The 20,871-nt window shown below is 43.2% G+C and overlaps 2 protein-coding genes across 12 annotated transcripts in view; one reads left to right on the top strand and one right to left on the bottom strand.

Moving 5' to 3' along the window:
- The window catches only part of NINJ2 (ninjurin 2), a 508,566-nt gene that overhangs the window by 64,856 nt on the left and 422,839 nt on the right, over positions 1-20,871 (bottom strand). The gene's annotated exons all lie outside the window — the stretch shown is intronic.
- WNK1 (WNK lysine deficient protein kinase 1) overlaps positions 7,047-20,871 on the top strand; it is a 97,991-nt gene continuing 84,166 nt past the window's right edge. For 5 of the 11 annotated variants that reach the window (XR_008202630.1, XM_052667537.1, XM_052667530.1 and 2 more), the window contains exon 1: positions 7,048-8,645. Coding sequence is in view for 10 of the 11 variants with exons in the window: in XM_052667537.1 (XP_052523497.1) it covers positions 7,872-8,645 (774 nt within the window). In the remaining variant the exon portion in view is untranslated. Of the gene's footprint in view, positions 8,646-20,871 lie in introns of all 11 variants that reach the window. The other 6 variants (XM_052667532.1, XM_052667535.1, XM_052667534.1 and 3 more) reach the window with 2 other exon arrangements.

The following is a 20,871-nucleotide window of genomic DNA, read 5'->3' as shown; positions in this document are numbered from 1 at the left end:
GCTGCTCAGAGCCTGTTTGAGTCCCCTGACATTACATATTCCCTGTAAAGCAAGATGTTTTTAAAAAGTAATTTACTTGCTGTGATATTAGAAGTCCTAATGAATGGATCTATACTTCCTTCTGGGTCTTTTGCAAACCTTGTAATGAATGTTGTGTAATCTCTGTTGCTTGATTATAGATCTAATTTTAGGTACTGATGTTTGATTTGGAGATTTTTAGTACTTTAGGAAAAACCAGAATGATTTGCATTTCTATGACCTGCATTGTTTTGAATCTTAATTGCTGTCCCTTAATCACATAATCACTAGGAACCTGATCCTTCAGACACTTACTGTTGTTTGCACAGCAGGACTGTTGGTAGGGCTAAGGACAGTTTCCCATCTGAAGTGTCTGCAGATTTGCATCCTGTCTCCAGCTACAATGGAGAAGACAACGATTTGGGCAAAGGCGCAGGGAATAAACAGCTCATGGTTCAGGTTGCAGGCGCAGGGAGGAGCTAAGCCCTGTATCCCAAACAGGGTGGCACCAACCAGAGGAAATGAGCCTGACTCATCAGAAAGCTTTAATAATTTGCTCTTTATACAGACATTTCTTGGGGCAATCTGCATGCTCGGTCTTAGTGTGGCTGACAGTTGTGAGCTGTGGAGATTTACAGATATCTGAAGCTTTGTCCTGTCAACCTACAGCGGTTGAGAAAGTGCAGAAATACATGACAAAACCCTTAGAGTTGGAAGGGACCTTCAAAGCTCATCTAGTCCAGCTCCCCTGCAAGGAGCAGGGACACCACAGCTAGATCAGGTTGCCTGGGGTCTGATCCAACCTCGCTTTGAAAGTCTCCGTGGACAGGGCATCAACCACATCTCTGGGCAACCTGTTCCAATGCCTTACTACTCTCACTGTAAAAGGTTTTTTCCTGATATCCAACCTAAATCTCCTCTCTTTGAGCTTGAAGCCTCACTCCTGCTGTCTTTCACAGTCTGGTTTTTGGTGTGATGTTGTTTGTATTCCCACAAGGCAAAACCTTTTCAACTATTGATGACAGTTAATAGCTTGTGGAGGGATGTGTGAGAGGAGGAGTTGTTTACAGGGGAAAAAAATGAAATAAAAATAAAGGCTGAGGTTTTTAGACTGAAACAGCTGCGAGAAAGGCATTGGAATATAGATATCATATATATGGATGTGAAACATTTCTAAAAATGTGTCGCATCTCACAGATGGTCAAAATACGGACTTCAGTTCTGCTACATTCGAGGCTACTTGTTGAGTTCTGGTGCACACCATTAGTTTGGAGAGGTGGATATTTTGTGTTGGAATTACCTGTCAGCAATTTGTGTCAACCCACTGGGGCTGCCTGCATTTAGGTAGTTGTGTGGGGACAAAAGAGATTGAGAACTTTTCGAATCGAACTGTTATAGCAGTTTTCGAATCCACCCACATACTCTCTCCAGCAGGATTCTCACCTGCAGCTTTAAGGCATCCATCAGTCTCATGGGATCTCTGATAAACACTGAGTAGATTTCCTGGAGTACTTCATCAAGATCGACTGCAGCAAAAGACTCAATGCTGTCTCATTCTCTGCTCAGCCTTGGGCACAGATTTGAGCAACATGAGAGCTGCTGTGACCCATGTCATCTGGCAGTGGTCCCCAAGAGCTTGTTTACACGGGATATTTTTTCATGAGAATGTAATTACACCACTGAAACTACATGAGCGTGAAAACTTTGCACGTGTAGCAGAGTTAAGCCAGGTAAGGAGTTTTGTTGTAAGGCATATTTAATACCAGTGTGGTGTGTCACCAATAACCACCCTTGCTACTGACAAACCGCACCTATAGGCCATGCACCAGCTCTGGGTTGCCAGCATTACATTTCAGCTCTGTGCCTTCGATCCTGATCCCTGTAAGCTGCAAGAGCCGACCAAGTGTACAGCTCTGCACCGTGCACAACACACACGTGTTCTGCAAGAGGCAATCTGAGGTTACTCAGGGTGTATATTGATATCCTCAGTCAAATGATAACATTTTTTTCTGTAGGACTTCTGCCTTATACAGGGCTCAATTCTGCAGAGTACTGAGCCCAGCTGTGAAGCACTGACCGTGCCTTGTTCACTGCCATCAGTGGCCCAGGTGAACAGTCATTGTCCCTCAGGAATGCTTGACATCATTCAGAAATACTGAGCACCTTCCAGGACTGGAGCTACTGGGATGAACAGGGCAGAAACAGGCTTATGCTTTGCATTTGGCCCAGATTGCACTTTTAAAGGGCATGAGGAAGTTCTTTATTCTGGACTATGAGCCTGCTCCTGATTTGGATGAAGCAAGTGGATTTTGTTTCTGTACTATGATGTAGAGAGTAGAGAGATTGATTTTCATCAGCTTGTGGCTGTTGAGTAGCGTGTAAGGCAGTCTGCCTGCTCCACAGCATCAAAGGCAGGCTCAGCCACAAACACAGAATCATCACTTTTTTCACACCTTCCTCTGCTCACCTTCATCAAACAGCTCCTCTTCATTAAAACAGTACCTCTGCTTTTCTGCTCTCTTAGATGTGTTATGACACTGCTGTGAAGCATAGAATTCCCTGAAGCATCAGAGAGAAACTGATAAATGAGGCATCTTGAGCCATCACTACAGAGAGAGAAAAGGAGGACATGGTGCTGATTTCAGCAAACACCCATGCTTCCACAACACTTACTCACTGTTAGGCTATTCCACAAACCTTTTATGTAAAGAAAATTTGCAAGAATAGAAGCGAAGATGACATAATGAATGAAGTGAGCAGTTATTTTTGGCTGCCCCCAGTTTGGGTGACATTGAGTTTGGCCACAGCAACTGCCATGATGGCTTGATAAGGTCTGAAATAGTGCATGAATAATAAATCGGCTCACATCTGGTAAAATTCAGTGTTTGAGGTTTTTTTTTAATGTCCTTTTATCATGTTCCTGTTGGTTGACTTTATCTGAAGGGATTATGTTTAGAGGATGTACATAGACAAATAGATATGCTAATAAAAAATGCAATAGTTGATAAGGTACGGGCAACATGGAGCATTCAGTGCAAGCTAAAACCAGCTCCAGACTAAAAATGGTTACTAACGTAACTGAAATTTGTACTTTGGTCATTAAAAAACACAGATAACAAATGAGTAAATTATCCTTCTGACTGGTTTACTTTCAGGAGGCTAGATTATATTTGTCAGTGTAGATCAAGAGAATGGTGAAAGAAGGGAAATAAAAGGAGTTATGCTTTGTATTCTAGTAACTAGAATGAGGGGTTGAGAGGGAAATGCAAGTTTCAATCTGATAAGTAAGTGCATGAAACATGCTGGGCTTATGGCAGTGTTGTTGCAGGCCAGAAGAGCTCAGGAAGGACGTGTATTTCTGAGCCCTGTGAGACTGGCAGTTCTCGCTCTTTATCCAGTTCTCATCTCCTCTGCTCGTGGAGAGAGTGCCCATGTTCAGAGAGTACCCATGTTCACCATCCAACACCATCGCCTATTACAGAGTCTGAGTCTTTAAATGCCCAAGAGTGGTTTCCAAAGCTCACAATGAATGATTTCATCATCAGTGACCTGACTTCTAGAGCTACCTGGTAGTACAAAATCTCATTAAAGATAAAAGACTAAAATAAATGTAAGCTTTCTGAACAATGTTCCAATTAAAATTGACTTTTCTGGGGGGAAGCAGAACAAACCAGACCAACAAAAACTTGTTGTCTGGAAAGTTAATAACCTAATTTCTCAAATGCAGAATCCTGAAACACCTTGTTTTACCAACTTCCAGCAAGAAGCAGCATTAGTGAATGCTGTGGCAGAAGCCTGGGTTCTAGAAAGATCAGGGAAAAAGAAGAAACTGCAGTAGAAACATTTGGCTTGTCACAATTGTTATATGGCACCGTTGCTGCAACATTGTAATGTGCAATAAAACTGACATGATGAGTTTTCTTTGAAAAGCACTTTGGTTCTGGAATAAAATCACATGCATCAAAAATATGGCATAGCTTTCTGTATTGCATAATGTATTGCATAAGAGAAAATAGAGAATAGCTGTTTCACATTAATGCTTTGTCACATGGGCAGGTGAGGCATGCCAACGGTGAATGAAATTTCACCATGGAAAGCAAATGAGAAAAAAGAGTTTCTGATTCAGTCAACTTCAAAATAATACTTCATTCACAGTAATGTTTTAAACTGTTACAGTTCCAAGCATGATGACTATAACTGAAAGAGGTTTGACAGAAGGAGGATATTTTTACTGTGTCAAGTGTCAGCCCCATGGATTTAATCAGAAGATCATTTAAGTCTCATTGCCTGTAATTTTCCAAGTGCAGTCAGAATCCTTATTTTGATGGATTTTTTTCTTACAGCAACATGAGAAAAAGACATTTCTTCAAATGGCTGTGGATTTAAACTGGCATTTAAACTATTTTAATTACTTGTGTCTAAACTTAGAACATGTATAGAATTTAATGCTTTTTAAATCTTGCTGAAATTCTGAGATTTTCCATCGAGACAAAGCACATTTAATGGACTTTAAAAAAAAAAAAGAAAGGAAGAAATGAAATTGAAGAGCAAGCAATCCCACACTCTTTATTACATATGTCTTTTTTTGGATTGACAAAATGAAAACAACACCCACATAAAATGTAACTGCCAAGATTATTTTATTTTATTTTATTTTATTTTATCTTATTTTATTTTATTTTATTTTATTTTATTTTATTTTATTTTATTTTATTTTATTTTATTTTATTTTATTTTATTTTATTTTATTTTATTTTATTTTATTTTATTTTCTGTGAGCCACAGAAGGCAAAATCCATCATTCCCATCTCCTGGTCAGCTGCTCAGCCTTTTCAATTCTTTCTTTCTCAGAGATGACTGCTATACCCATCTCTTCCCAGTAGAGGTGCCAGTGAGAAGAACTGGGCATTAGGGCCCTCGTACTCAAGACTTACGCAAGGCTGAGTTTCAGGAGCACCAAGGAATGTGCTGGATCAGACACCTGGGAGGTGCTTCTCTACATAATTACCACAGTTTTCTAGTAGGAGACCGCCTCAGGCTCTCTGTGGCTCTGCACTGCGGGGCTTCAGGTTTCTTCTATAAAGATTTTGCTTAGTTAAGTAAGGGACAATATGTTTAAGGATAGTTGGTGAAACAAACTTGTGCAAGAGAGTCTACACGCAATGATGCATTGGAATAACACATGTAGACCAGTGGGAGGTGGTTCCCAGTTGCAGCCTCAGCACTTTTGCAGCGGATCATTTGGTAGGTAGAGGGCTGGGTGCAAGCCTGCGGCTGATGATGTCTGATGCTGCAAGTGGAATTCACCAAGAAGGCTGTAGGCTTACACCACAAGGAGTGATTTGTCACTGTGTTATTTTAGGTACGTGCTCATTAAGTTGCAACAAACATCAGGCTGGAGCAAGGTCTGCTGTCTACTCCCGAGTTTGTTGCTTATCCCACCTAAAGAGCTTGTAAAAACACAGCAGGCAATGGAGGAAAGCAGACTTTTGCTTGAATGTAGCTCCAGGAGGTAAGAGCAGCAGTGAAGATAGGGTGGCACAGGCCACGCTGGGTAACAGGGCCTTGGCTAAAAGTCCTTGCTGAGCTCTTCTACAGTGCCCTACTTCTCTTAATAGCATTCAGTTTTCATGGATGTGCCTGCTGATGCTGCAAATGAATCTTCATTCCATTACGAAGAGATGCACAAATACCTGTAGTCAAGAGGTTAGTGAACTCGAATCCTTCTTGGTGTTAAAAAAGTTGATGGTCAACTTGTGGCACTGGTGGTGCAGTAAGGATGGAACAGATTGAGTTATAAGTTTATCAATTTTAATCAGGTCAGTCTTCACTGCTAATCAAATTATGCCATTTAACTCAGCATTGCTTTGAAAAGTAATTACTCAGTTGTGTCAGTGCATTTCAAGCGGACCAAAAAGAATATGTTAACTAACTCAAATCAACTTTTGCCATAAAGGTAGGACCGAGAAGGATTAAGCAGTGCAGAAGTCTTTGCTGGAGAGTTGTACAGCAAAGTACATTTTGTTCCTTTTGTGAAGACTGCATCATTATGTTGTTTGCTGTTACAAAGAGAAGCTGATATACAGAAGACAACACAATTCCAGTTAATATGAAGTGTCGAATTGTGTAGATGAGGAGTGCAAGCACATGAGAACTGCTTGGCTTGGTCTCTTGCGGTTGGGGGCTGCTGAGGTCTGTAAGGCCTCGCATCAGCAACGCAACGCACAACTTCCTCTAAATCGTTTTAAAATAACTTTTAAAAAGCATGTGAAGGGCCGGAATGCCTCCTGCGAATATATCACCGACATGAATTCTGAATTACAGTTGGTTAAAAGGCAGGGTAGCAATTAATTCACGCTTCCTGTGGTACATTCCCAGTGACTTCTGACTGCTCACGTAAGATGGAAAGTGCTTGGGTTCGGTACGTTGCGATGAAAGAGGAACACGATATAAATAACCAGATGACTGGTGTGTGCCAGCGCCTCTTCAACCTGAAAAGTTCCCGATTTGTTTCAGCGCTCACGTGGGCTCTGCCGCACATCCCTTAACGCCGCGACGCTGCCAAAGTCATCGCTCAGATGGCGAGAGGGTAACGATCATTGTCAGGGCAAAGTCTGACAACGCTGTTTCTTCCAAACAGTCGGGAGCGCAGATTAGGGTAAGGTTTATTCGTATCTAAATACGAATACGTATCGAAATATGGCTGTGTACCGCAGCGCCGTAGCGCCGGGGCCTGCACTTCCCACACTGCGTCTCGGCAGCGGCGGTCAGCGGAGCGCACCGCAAGCACCTCCGCGCGAAGGAGCGAGACGGGAGGCGGCCCTCGCACGGCAGAGGCCGCTCGTCCCTCGAGAACTACAACTCCCATGAGGCTCCGCGCGCGGCGCGGGGCACGACGGGAGCCGCGGCTCCCCGAGTAAACGACGGCCAGGGAAGGGCTCGAGGGCGGGCGCGCGTGCGCGGAAGGAGGCGTGCCCGGCGGCTCCCCTCCCCCTCCCTGCTGTGTGTCGGTTTCGGGCGTCCGTCGCCATTTAGCGCAGAGACGGCCCCGAGGTGGCCGCAGCGCCTCCGCTCCCTCCTCCCCGCCGCGGCGCGGGGCGCCACTCGGACTCGCGCGGCCTCCGCTCCCGCTCCCCTGTGTGAGGCGGCGAGCGGCCCCCGGTGAGGAGAGGCGAGGCGGCGGGGGGCGGCAGCAGCGGCGGAGGCAGCGGCAGCAGCAGCAGGAGGAGGAGGAGGAGGAGGAGGGTTTCCGGCTTCCCGCGAGGCGGCGGCGGCCGCTTCTACTGCTGAGAGAACGCGGCCCGGCCTCGCGCGGGCGGTGGCTGCCTGGCGGGAGGGGGAGGCCGCTGCCGCCATGGGCGCCCCTGCGAGGCGGGGCTGAGCCCCGCGGCCCCTTTCCCTGCCCTCGCGGCGGGTTGAAGGCTCCGGGCCCGCCCGCTGCGAGCGACTGAGCTCGGCGGCTACCGCCTCCGCGGCCTGCCCCCGCTTCGCCGCCCTTTCCCCTCTCCGCGGGCCTTCGCTCCGGGGGTTCCCGGGCCTGCCCCGGCCTTCTCTCGCCCGCCCTTCCCTCCTTTCCCCCCGCCCGGCCCCGCGCCCCGGCTCTCTCGCAGAGCTCCATGTCGGCCCCGCTGCCCGTTGCCCCGCTGCAGGATGGATGCAGACGCTGAGCGGGGAGCCGCCCCGCTGGCCCAGCCTCCCCAGCAGCCGCCTCCCAGCTCCGCCGCCGGGAGCCCTTGGGACCCTCCCGTCTCGCAGCTGCGGCCGCGGCCGGGAGCGCTCCCCGCGCAGTGAGCGGCCTCTCCCCTCGCCTCCCCCCGCCCCGCCTCGCCCCAGCAGCGCTTCCCCGGGCAGCGATGTCGGGGGGAGCAGCGGACGGCGGACCCCCGGCACCCCGTTTCCTGGCTCCCCCGCCGCCGCCCCCTAAGAACGGTTCCAGCTCGGACAGCTCCGTCGGGGAGAAGCTGGGAGCCGCCGAGCACGCTGCCTCTGGGACCGGCGGAGCGAGCGGCGGAGCGGGGAGCGGAGGCCGTAGCGAGGAGTACCGCCGCCGCCGCCACACCATGGACAAGGACAGCCGAGGGGCGGCAGCCACCGAGCACCGCTTCTTCCGCCGGAGCGTGATCTGCGACTCCAACGCCACGGCCTTGGAGCTGCCCAGCCTGCAGCCCGCCGCACCCTCGGCTCCCGTGTCGGGAGGCAGCGCCGCTCCCTTGGTCTCTCCTCCCGAGTGCGTCCGCACCACTTGCATCGCCGTTGGAGCCTCGCAGGCCCCCTCGCTGCTGCGGCAGCCTCCGCCGCCAGTCCCGCTCCCACTGGAAGGGCGCTCTGGCCAGGAGCCCCCTGCCACCAAGGATGCCGCCCCGCTACTGCCCAAAGAGGAGGAGGATGAGGCCGCCGCTCTGCCCCCCACCAGCGCCGCTGGCAGCACGTCGGCTGCCAGCCGGGAGTTCGAGGAGCGGAGGGCGCAGCAGGAGGACATAGAGGAGCTGGAGACCAAGGCGGTGGGCATCTCCCCTGACGGCCGCTTCCTGAAGTTTGACATCGAGATTGGAAGAGGCTCTTTCAAAACTGTATATAAAGGACTGGATACTGATACCACTGTGGAAGTCGCCTGGTGCGAGCTGCAGGTAAAGCAAATAGAGATGGTGAATTAGCAGAGCACAGCCAGGCTCCTAGGTGCTTGGCTGCATGTTTGAGGGTGCTAAAACCCATCCATTCAAGGTCTATGTAGACAGGGAACTGCAGATCTTACTTGGGTCACCCCCTCTGGAGAAAAGTGCAGCCTTTCCTTGGAGTCTGAATTTTTTTTTTTCTTTTTATCTTAAGAGAAACTACTACAGTTCTGTTTCTTGTGACATCTTGCATTTTATCACCATTGAAAGGTAACCTGGTGGTTTGTAGAAGCACTTGAAATGCAGTTTAGACAGGCCGAGGGAAAAACTCTGTCATAAATTAATGACAGCAGCTTTTCAAGCACCTAAAAACAAATTTTGTCTTAGAACAATATTAAAATGCAGTTTTCACAGATGCTTTGTGTGTTTGTGGCACTGGGTTGTTGTAGGCTTAGAATATACACTAAGTCGTTTAGAGCAGCATGCTGAGTTGTGTGAAGCTGTTTTTCATTCTGAGAGCTAGGATTCTTGCTTGGTACAGGTACAAGGATGAAATTAATCACATTCTTTATGAAGCTTTGAAAAGCTTCATGCTTAACCTTTGCAGATGACTGGTGGATAAAACTAAAGTGAGAATAGGGCCACAGTTCTCCCAGTCCTGATCTAATGATGGCAGAAACACCCTTAGTTTATGCGAGTCAGAGCTTGTGTAACTGAGAGACAGGTTGCTGTGCAACAGCCTTAAAAGAAGTGGGAAGAGCTGGGGTATCAGGAGCAAGTGTCTGATGTAGTATTTGGCTTTCAAAGCCTCAGTGTTAAATTAAAAAGATAGTGCTTACTTTTTAGTGTTGTTTCAGTACAGTCTGCAGAGGGATTCATGTACTATGGCTTCATTATTCTGTGTGTTCTGATGCAATTTAGGGCAGACAAAAGAGCATTGGGTCAAAATCCCAGGAGCTTTGGAGGAGGATCAGAGCAGATAGCTCCCTGCAGTACTATAGGGAGACTTTGTTCTCCTCCAAAGCAATTTTTTGTATCTCATCCTTCAACAGTACCTTTGTAGATTAAGTTATTGCCCTTGCTCTATGCTTAGTGGCTGTGGAAGTAAGCTTCCAGTTTTCTGAGACCTTTAAGCACGCACCCTTCCTACATGCTGTTCTTCCTGTGGCTGTCTTTTGAGCGTGAATTTTAACTAGCGTTGGGCCCTGCTTGAGCTTTTCATATGCAGTCTGACCTGAGATTAATCCTCTGAAAGGATATGACTTTCTATTTGGAATTTTAATCTTTGTAATTTTGGAGTTCCTTTAAGTTAACCTCTAAAATCTGTTTTAATCTTTACAATGTACTTGCTGATCAGAAACTAATGACAGTTTGGCATCAGTCACTTTCCAATAATACCACCTCTGTTGAACTGTCTAAGTCATCTTCCATACTGTGTGAACAAATGGTCCAAAGAAGCACCTTTGAAGCAATGTAATAAAAAAGCTCATTTATGAAGAGTATGTTGCTGAGCTTTCAGCTGTTTGAAGAATTTCATGAGTAGTTTCTAAAATGACAGTGAGACTGCAAATATTGGTTGGGGGAAAATGTTGGATGTTCTCCTTGAGGGCTGCATATACTGAAGGAGTACCTTACAAGTGAAATTATTTGAAAGGCTGTAGCTTTCCTCTCATAAGGAGACTGCATGCAAAATGATGCTTTTAAAGCATAAACATAATTTTTGTAGCTTTTAGAAGTATTTCTTGAAGGAGCTACTCTGTATGGTTAAGGATATTGAGATAAGGTCTTGTTTTATTGCGTCTAGAAATAAAAGGAGGAACTTGGGAGCTATTGCTATGATGGCTACATGCTCCTCTTTATCTAGGAAAACATAAATGTTGACAGGACAATGAAATTCTTTATGTGTGTTTTCTGTCAATGTCTGAATTCATGAAATGGTCAAAATTAAAATGTCATCTTCGTTTTCTTGTTTGATGTGTCTTGAAGATTTACTAGTCTTCAAAGCACCCTTATTTTATGGAAATGTGAGTCAATTTCTTCCGTGCTATATTACAGCAACCTGAACTAACTTGTGCTTGTTTTTAATTCCCTTGACGTATCATAGACGTCCAAGGTGTCCCACCTCTCCAAAGTCTTCTACAGTTCCACTGTAGTGCTGCCAGAATGAGACCATGCAGGTTCAGTTGTTCATCTCTGCGCTTGTCCAGAGCTGATGAAGATGTATCACAACTCTTTGGAATTACTTTCTCTTGGACTTTTCTAGCATGCTTTCACTGCTTCAGTTTCTTAAAGTTCTGCTTGGAAGAAAAGAATATGCTGGCTGCTTTCAGTTCAGCTGAATTAATGTTTAAATGTTGGAGAAAATGTCGTAGCAGGAATTGTGTGAATCAAAGACAGTGTGGAGGAATGTGTGATAGTTGCATTGTCCATCATTGTGAAGTCACTCTGCCAGAGACTATCTAATTTTTATGTCCTCTGTAGAGACAAAAGGGTGACTCTGGGAATATCAGTTTCTTCTCAAGAGGAGTGTAGTTGCTGTTTTATCCAATACAGCTCGGGTTCCCATGGTGCTGATGATTCCTTGGAATCATCATCGTGGTGTTCAGTATCCTTAGGAAGGCTTTCCTACAGCATTGTAATTCCTTACGCTTGATGTGCTGAATTGTGGTGGAAATAGGAGAAAGTCATGATGTTCTGTGGATAACTTACTGCTGTGAGAACCTCCAACAGAAGAGGTCCTGGCCCAGACTTCTTAAGTTTTCTTAATCTGAAGATGATGGAAAGGTGTGATTAGAAGGAATTGAGTATTTCGAGGTTATTGATGGATAGCTAACAAAAGTCTGAGGAGGGCATGGCTGATAGACAATGCTAGCTTAACTTGCTCCTACAAACAGGCTACGAACTGTAACTGAACCTAGTTTAAATATTGGATGCAGGTATTTAAATGTGAAATACCTGCCTTTCTGGGAGCACGGGGGAGCTAGGAAGAGCTCAGCAGCAACTGCTTAGAGCCACTGCTCAGCTTCACTTACTGCAAGGACATTGTTCAATGGTAACCTTCGAATACTTTTATTCCCATTGTGTAGGTTCATCTTGGCTCTAGTTATTCTGAGTCAAGTGTGCCTCCTACTGTTGCCATAAGCACATCTCATAAATTTAGTGAAGTAGTAGTTAGGGTTACTGCTTTAATGATATTGAAGTAGTTAGAAGTTAGCAGGAGTGGTTACTGCTGCTGTTTGCTATTGTAATTTAAAATGTCTCTTCCTGTACAACCGTGTTACTGTTGAGACTTTTGTAAGTAACATTGGAATGATGAGTCTTTTGTCACCTCTTTGTACAGCTCAGGTAACTTTGTGGCAATAATGTGATACCTCTTCCTGTTAGGCCTCTTACATCTGATAAAGTTAATGCCAAAGGTAGTAAGAGTCACATAGTTGATTATGAAAGCTAAATCTTGGGGACGATGTGTCACCCTCTGAGTCCTTGTTTCAGTTTGAGTCAGTTTTAAACAAGATGCTTGTTAACCTCTGGTCTACTGAACAATGCAGGCTGGTGCAGTCTACACAAAATTTTGCGTGGAATTATTGCTATGGATTCTGTTGTTCAAATAAGTAACTTTTGAAGTACGGAAGCACGATTGAGCTGTTTTGAGCTGTGTATTTGTTGAGGATTTGGAGCCTACCTTCTTTCATTTGGTAGCATCTTTTTTTTTAAAAGGAGGAATGATTTAGAAACTGCAACTACAATGATATTTACGTTAGCTGAAAATGCTTTGCTAGTAAACCACAAGCATGGGGAACTGTATACCACAAGCCTAGTATGTGCTGTATCAGTCCTTTACCTTCTATTTCCTTTCCAGAAAGGACAGGGCAGTCAGTTGTCAGTTACAGTTCACGAACACATCTTGCTGATGTGTCACTGCCTTTCTTGCTCTACTCTCAGTGCAGTGCTGGTGTTATTGCTGTGTACAGTGTGTGAGCTGCTGAGGGAGAAGGAGGCTGGGTGCTGTCTCCTAAGCAAGACAAAGTTTCTGAAGTTAAGCTGTGAGTTTAAAAGGCAAGCTGTGAGTTTAAAAGGCAAGCTGTGCTAGTTACTACTTGGAAGGGGGGCTGAATGCAAACTTGGTTACCTCAAGTTATGACTCCTGTAGGTAATCCAGGGTAGGTTACATAAAAGCGCTTCCATTGTAGACTGTAAATTATACATCCAGTGTATGAGATGCTGCAGCTTGCCCATGGAGTTTTCCATAGTAGCTATGAAAAGCAGTTGAAAGCAAACAATAGGTGAATGTCAGCTATGGGATTCCGTAGTGCAGTGAAATGATAATGCATCTGGTCGTCAGCTTTTTTTGTTTTTTTTTTTTTTTTTAAGAGGACATAGTGATAAGCTGAATAGTATTTCCATGGGTCAGATTTCTATTTTTTACTGTAAAAGTTATCTGAGCAACTTCCTGTCTTCTGAGTTTTTAGTTGGGAGGTACGTCTTCGCCTTTATTGATGCTTCAGTTTTAATTCTACCTGTCTTTATATCTTAGCTGAAACTCAATTTAATACTGAGCTTTAGTTGCACAGACAACAGTGGGATGTAGCTTCTGTGCTCTGGAGGTTATGCTCTGCTGCAGGCACACCACAATCATCAGCCTACTGAAGCCAAAGTACAACTCTTAAAAATCTTCTAGCTTTCTGTACTAGCTGAGCTGGGAATGTTTCAGAAGTTGCTTGTTCAACTCTGACAACCAAAAAAGGTCTTGTATCACATAGCTGTGGCATCCTGTAGTCTTCTTTTTTTTTTTTTTTTAAAAAAAAAAAAAAACTGTTTGCATTTTGTTCGCTGAGAGACTTGACTGCGGAGATACTGGCTATGATGGACAATCTCCTTATATCCACATTAAAACAAAATGGAAAACCAGATGAAAACTTACGTGCAGCAAGAGGAAGCTGAGGGTTATGGACTTAGAATTTGCCTGACTGTTAGCATGCTACTGGAAAACCATTATATTCTGCTAGTTCAGGGGAATGTTCAGTCACATCCTGAAATAAATATAGACTCTTAATTGTAACTGTGCTCTAAATTCTGCATATTTTTTTAAGGCTGTTGCAGTTCTAGATCCAAATTGAATCTAATTCATTGTGGTGGCGCCCATTGTCTACCTTGTACTTCTGATCAGTGTTTAAAATAATAGTCTGTGAGCATAACTGTGTTATTACAACAGCTGTGATGTCAGTATGTGTCTCCATCTTATTACTTGTCCTGGTAGGTTCAAGGTTATAGCAGATCCTCATAAATGAAGGTATATAACAGTGTCTGTTATTGGGTCTTCATTGGCTTTCTATCTGTTCTGAACTCTACAAAGTCCAAAATGCTGAAGACCAACAGGTGTAAATCCGTAATTGTATGACACCTTCAGATCATGCTGGACCTCTTTTAAGTGTGCTCATATATGGAGCTTGACATTTTTGGAGCCAAGTCTAGGCTTACTTTTAGTTGCTTTTCTATATTGTGGCACAACGCAGTTACTGGTACTTACTGGCTTCAAGTCTCAGATTTGAGAACTCCATGGCTGAAGAACAAAACCTAGCCATACTCCTGAGTGTTTGTGCTGTAATTGATACAATTGACAACTTGATAAATGACATGGGAAAAGAGCCAGACTAATTACCTGCAGAAGTATAAACAGTGGTCTGACTCCTTCAGACTTTTACAGAGGTGACTCTGAAACAGAGAGGGGATCTTTAAAATACATTCTGGAGTTGCAGCTGTTAGGAGACCTCTACTTGGGAAAATAATCTTACCTCAAAGGGATGTCAGGTCTAGGGATGGCTGTGGCTCACTTTATAACTGGCTGCTTGTGAGACAGTAAATATAATGAGACGAGTAAGTTTTGAAGATGCAGTGTTTCTTATGGAAATAAATATGTTAGTTCAGGTGGGTTGGAGAATTGAAGAATCAAATCTCTTAAATTAGATTTGTTTTGGGTTTCTGTGGCTTAAAATAAAAACTCTTAGCTCTGTAACTAAATTTTTGAGGGCAAAAGGGAAAACATCTTTCTTTAGAAGGGAACCTGGTAAAAGTCTCTGGAGACATCCTGTGCAGGGTCCTTATAGAGCTGTCTACCAGGGTAATACGTATAACAGCAAGAGATCTGTGGTTGTCTGTATGCAGTGCTTGGTGTAGTGTAGTTTCAGTGCCTTTGGGTTAGTAACTTCCCTCAAGGCCACGTTGTCCTCTTCCTTAATTTTTTTGTGTTTAATTTCATGCCAGCAGCTTGTTAAACAGCACATTTTCAACTATATACAGAGAACCCAGGTTCTCCATACAGTATGTGACAAAGTCTGTGCTAAGCAGTGGCGGCCTTGGTGCTTCCTGTCATGAATGTCTTCAGAGACTTTCACTTCCTGTCAAGTCCAGCAACTTCTTTTTGAGATCTCTAACTGCCTCTCCCAGATTACAGTTGGGTTGAATGAAAAGCTGAGTATTTTTCCGTGCCGGCCTTCAGGTTCATGTTTTCAAGCTTGTCTTGATCTTGAGAGCTGGGAACTTCTGAAAAAAATACAAATGCAGGCATAATGGCTGTAATGTTTGGGCTTTAAGAGAAATACTGAATGCCATGCAAGTTTGCAGCTGGGCATAAGAGTTTCTCTTGGCAGAGCGTGTGTTTTGTAATAGCAGATGGTACCAAGTTGCTATTTTTGACTCTTAAACTTTAAATATTGATTCCACGGTTTTAGCTTGATCATGTGCCCGTGCAATGACTGGAAGAACATTCTTCCTGTGTACTTGATGCACAATTTCTGTTATATTTCTATTGCAGCAATTATAGTGCAAAAAAAAAGAAAAAAAAAGTCGAGGGCTTTTGTTTAAATTGAGACATTGACAAGCCTTCAAATATACTGTTAAAATTCTTCTCCTGACCAGTGGGACCCAACTTCTTGTATGGACCTTAAAAGTGCTGTTATGGAGGTTCTCTGTAGTCCCTAGGATTTTCTTCAAGCTCTTTTTGGGATAATATCAACTCTGTACTGAACTTAAACAATATTTGAATGTTCATGGATGATGTTCTAAAGATATCCTTCTTCCTACCTTCTATCCAACTTCCTCAATGCATGTAGAAATTGTTGAAGATTTGGTAATTTAGAACCTACATTTTTTTTTAATGCATGGATTTCTTACCCTCAGTGTTCCCTTTGGGGGAGCCCGAGTAGGCGAAGGGGTGACTAGGATTGAATCCATGGCATCAGGCAATAAGCTCTTGTGGTCATCTTTGAAAAATGGAGCTTACATGCTTCTGGTTTATGGCTTCAACCTGCAGATTACTCCTTAATTCCTATTTGCGAAGGGTAAATGTTGTGTTAACAATGTTCTGTGCTACGTGATGCTATCCTCTTAGTCCAAAAGGAGATTCTTGCAGCAAGATCATTACAGATACTGCTAAATGTTTTTTTTCTAATAATCTAGAGTAGAATGGGATGTGATGCAGTGACCAGGAGAACTCGGACTCGATTCTCAGATGCACTTCTGAACTTATCTCACTCATCACTTTCCTGTGATGTGCACTGTACTTATTTAGATAAAGCGCTTCCAGGTTTGCCTGAGTAATTCCCAGCAGTAGTGTTTTACTTTGCCTGAATCCCAGGCAACTTAACATACTTATTTTTTTGGCAAAGGATGTTTCAACATGCTAAAAAATACATTTGTGTTGGTATTTTCTTTGTCTTCCAGAAGCTGTTTAAGTATTAATGTCCACCTAAAGCAATAAGTGCTCTTCACAAGCATAATGCATCGCTCAGACAGAGTAACTTAATCACCTTCTGATTTATTGTTTTGGGCCTAAATAGAATCTTTGGGACTGCTACCTCCTTGCTTATTCAGAGCTTAGAAATCTTCCGAAAAGTTTGTACGTGCTTGATGGCCACCTATTCTGTAGGTGAAATATTTGTGAGCTGTTATGTGCTAAGTCAATGACTCTGGGCATAGTTCTTTGCCCAGATCTGTGTATTTTAATGTAGGGATGCCATTTCTTTTTGTAGTCAGTGTAACCAAGAATGTGGGACTGAAATTACCTAATCTATTGGTAGTATTCTGGGCAGCAGTTCTCTGATATAGATGTTTTCTGGACAAGGTTGTTACGGTGGTTTTGTCTTCTTATTTCTGCAGCTGTTGGCAGGATTTCCCCCAGTATCTTACTGGTAAGATTAAAACAAAGGGGGAAGCCTTTGGGGATGTGGATGCTGTGTTTTGAGCCATATTCCAGAACAGTTTGGATCTTGTTACCTCTTATTTATTATGTCTATTATTATTATTATAGTGTCATGAATAGAAACTTCGGTATGGCTAGCTAGAGCACCTCTCACTTGGTTTTTAGGACAGCAGAAAGTGTTAAAAACAAACCCTATTAGGCTCCTTGTATGAGGGAGAAGCTTCGTTCTTTCTGTTGAGCTGTCCTGGATCATTTATTTCATCTGAATGGTTTCAACCATTCCTGACTCTGTGGCGTCAGTGAAGGCAGTGAGTTCTGATGGCAGATTTGGAGCTACTAAGAGAAAGTAAGCAACCACAAATGGGAGAGCTCATTGAAGCTATGGTTCAATGTCATTTTTTAACCACCATTTGGAACGAAAAAATGAATAGGAATACTGATCTCTAATGTGATTTGGGTCAACTTGAAAGAGCTATGTAGGAGTTCTTGGCTAAACTGGAGGTCGTACAAAGTGATACTAGCAATTAGGTACATTTTAACTGGTTTTGGCTGTTTGATACAGTCTCATGATGGTTCAAGTCTGTCCAACTGCTGGTGTTACCCAGTTCTCTTGGATATTTTCTTTTAGAGTGCCATGTGACCTGTTTCTGCTTTACTGACTCTTGCTGGCAAGTTTATGACCCCAATATGAATGTATTTTGACTGCTATGGAAACAGCTTCTATCCTGGCAAAGGTTAATGACATACAAACAATATAACCCACAAATATTTCTATTAAAAGCTTTAGCAATCCAGGCTGATTATCTGAAGGATCTGCAAATCTGTATGCACTTATGTAATATGCATCTGTTAATGGCAATTTCTGAACTGTTAGCAGGTTTTGCTGAGATGTTGCAAAATGTTATCACGTCTGTTTTTAAAATCTGCTCCTTTATCTTACTCTTACAGGTATTTTCCAACATTAAGCTATTTTTGATTTCAGTCTGTCTTTATTCAGCTGCTTACGCTATACTTTCATTCAGGTAATGTAAGTTGTGTATTTCAAGTTGTGTGTAGAAAAAGGCAAGATGATAACTTGATGTGCTCTGTTATGCTGTAACTGCTTTGGACTCAGAGCCTTTGAGTTAAATAAAAGTAATGGTAAGGAAAACTAAGTTTTAAAGAAGAATTTTAGAGTTCTTGAAAAACAGTCTATTTAGGCAAGTGTCTTAGAGTAAGGAATATTGTCTGAAAGGATTGAATTATTTTTGTAATATCTGTGGGTGTAGACCAGTATTGACGGTATGTAGAATGTTCTTTGAGGGCATCATCTTAATTTGCATTTGCCCTGGTTTGGGGCCTAGTGAGTTGTTACGTTTGCCAGGAGCAGTGTGCTGAAAATGGAGAAACTGTAGAAATGTGTGATACAGGAAGACTCAAAGTTCACTGTTTGCATGGTTCTTCTGTGGTTTCCGTACTTCCTTTGCATGCAGCTAGAGCTTCTTGACTGCAGATAGGCAGCATGCATTTCAGATTGTCTGCAAAGGGGGGGAAAAACAAAAACAAAGAAAACCCTACGCATGGCACTTGAATTTGATTTTTGTTGCCTGTTGGTGGCAACCATGAATCACTACAGGCGATGGCATGATTTCTCACGCTCTGCTCATTATACGAGCCTATTTAAGAGGTTCAGTATTTTGGGGATCACAGAGAAAGGAGGGGTAAGAAAGTGAAGAGACTCTGAGTTATTGCTGAAGGCTTAAATGCTACAGTACATTAATAGGCTGCACGTGCACAGTGTATACCCCAAGATCTGCCTATAAATAGTCAGATATTCCTCTAGGAAAACATGTTTTATTTTCCTACATTCTTCTTCGGTTTTGTAGACTACATGCTTGGATCTTCTGAATTTTAGGTTGCTGTTAAACTGGTTCAAAAGAATCTGTAGGAACTGTGCTAGCCCTTTCTTAGATGGATGCCAACACAAGTGATAACAGTAGTTGTCTCAGAAGGGTGAAGCAAGGAAATGGTCCAGCTGCTTTTGATTACAATGGGGCAAACAGAGAGAGTTTGCCCCAATCCATTCTGTGAGAGCAGCTAGCTGTACTTTGAACATCACCGAAATACCTCCAAGTTCTTCTTGTGGTAGCCTCCATTATTTACTCCATTATTCCATTGCTGCAAGTTGCCGTTTTGCACACCAAACTGTCTAACTGAAGGTTTGCTTCGCTAAACTTCTGTAGTGGTTTGACCTTTGTCAAAAAAACAGTTGTGGCTTCCAATGTGGCGGCTTTTAAGATGGTTTTGAATTCAGAAATAATGCTTGCATTCTGTGATTTTACTTTTGTATCGCATCCAAAAGCATATGTTGCTCGAATTCTGATCCTTAACTCTTTTTGCAGCAACCCACGTGGTTTGGTAAACTTACAAAATTTGAAGGGGTGCAACTACTCCATGTAAAATCATTGATAATTACTAGGTAATGGCACAACTGATATGCACATTAACAAGAGCGTGGGTGAGTGCAGCTAGAAGCTGCAGACTGTAAGCATAGTGATGTTTTAAGTATGTTTTGTCACTTCAGGAGTATGAAATCTGAGGAAGTTGGCACTGGAATTTAGAATGGAAAGAATGAGTTAGTTGACGATATACAAAAGTATTTTCCATTTGACTTTTCTCCTTATCTTCTCTGGCAATATTATGCACGGAAATGACTTCTTTTTTTCTTGTTCCTGTGTGTAGGAATGGTAATTGTTCTTGCTGCTTACCTGTTCAGGAAGTATTCTTATTCCCCTCTCCTACCTCTCCACCCTCCAAACAAAACACGGTATCAGTCATTGCCAATGACACTTTTGCTCTGTTTCCTAGCTTCAGCTTTCCTGCGTTGTCCTGTGATCCCTGGATAAGCCATCTGGCAAAACATGGTTTGTTTTTTTAATTTCCTTTGCACTCTGGGATGAAGTGGATTTTGTACCTGTCTGTGTTTGGGCTACTACATATATACTTTACTTTATATTGCATATAAAAGAATGATGAGCAGAATTGAATCCTGCACCTAAATTTCGACTGCTGGAGTTGCCTTCTTCCAAATGTAGACTTTTCCAGCTGGTAAATCAATCTTGTCCATGGAAATGTGCTTATTATTCTCTTGGGCATTTGCCTTCCACTCTTGCCTTCTTCCTTCTCAAGCCAAATCTCTTTCCAGGAAGGGGGGAAAAAAAGTCCATGCACTAGATCGAGCTTCAGCTGGATAGGGTGTCTTATTTCAGATGCACTTTCTGCTCCTTCTCAGATGACCAAAACATAAGCGACAGCTGAGTTGTCTGTTTGTGTTGTGGGTCAAGGGCAGTCCAGCTCAGCAGTTTCCCTTTCCTCTTCCCCAAGTTTTGTTTGGAAGAGGCAGTTCTATATAGTCATCCTTCTGTCATGAAGACCAGATGGAAATACGTCAGTTGTTTCGTGTATAAATACTCAGTCCAACAGCTGTGAGTTTATCAGGAGTCATGGAGATCAAATTTGGTGACCAAACTGTAAGTTTAGAGGTCAGTAAGCATTACTCCAACTTGAAATAAATAAAGCTTAACTGTGAATCTCATAGGAACAATTTTAGTACTAGACTCACTAAAAGGAGACGTGAAGTTGAACCATCTGAGTGAATTTCTTTTTCAGACAGAGTTGAAAACTTTTTCTCAAGTATTATATAAGTCCTTGTATAGTAATGATTTCAGCCACTGATGCTGTGTTTAGGAAATGCACCAGCAAAAGTAGTTAAAAGAATTTCTGTGAAATCTAAGTGTCTCCTTTCCTTTAGTATTGTTGTTAGTTTAAAACATCCAGTCTCTGGTCCTGTGCTCTTGTCTGTTATTTTCATGCTGTGTTTTGGTCTGGATGTCCAGCAAAAACTGAGATACTTGATGTGGTCCCAGCTAACAATGAATCAAGTGTAACAAGATTCGTAATAAATCTAGTGGATGCTGATAATTAAGGGAGGTTAGCTTGACTTTGCAAATTGTAAAGAGTTTTTACTGCCATCCGTGTGTGAATGAACCTTGATTTATTTCAGTA

This window comes from Tympanuchus pallidicinctus, unplaced genomic scaffold, assembly GCF_026119805.1.
Source record: "Tympanuchus pallidicinctus isolate F22 unplaced genomic scaffold, pur_lepc_1.0 scaffold8, whole genome shotgun sequence".
Lineage (NCBI taxonomy): Eukaryota > Metazoa > Chordata > Aves > Galliformes > Phasianidae > Tympanuchus > Tympanuchus pallidicinctus.
The sequence above is the reverse complement of the archived record's forward strand: the minus strand, read 5'-3'. Positions and strand labels throughout refer to the sequence as shown.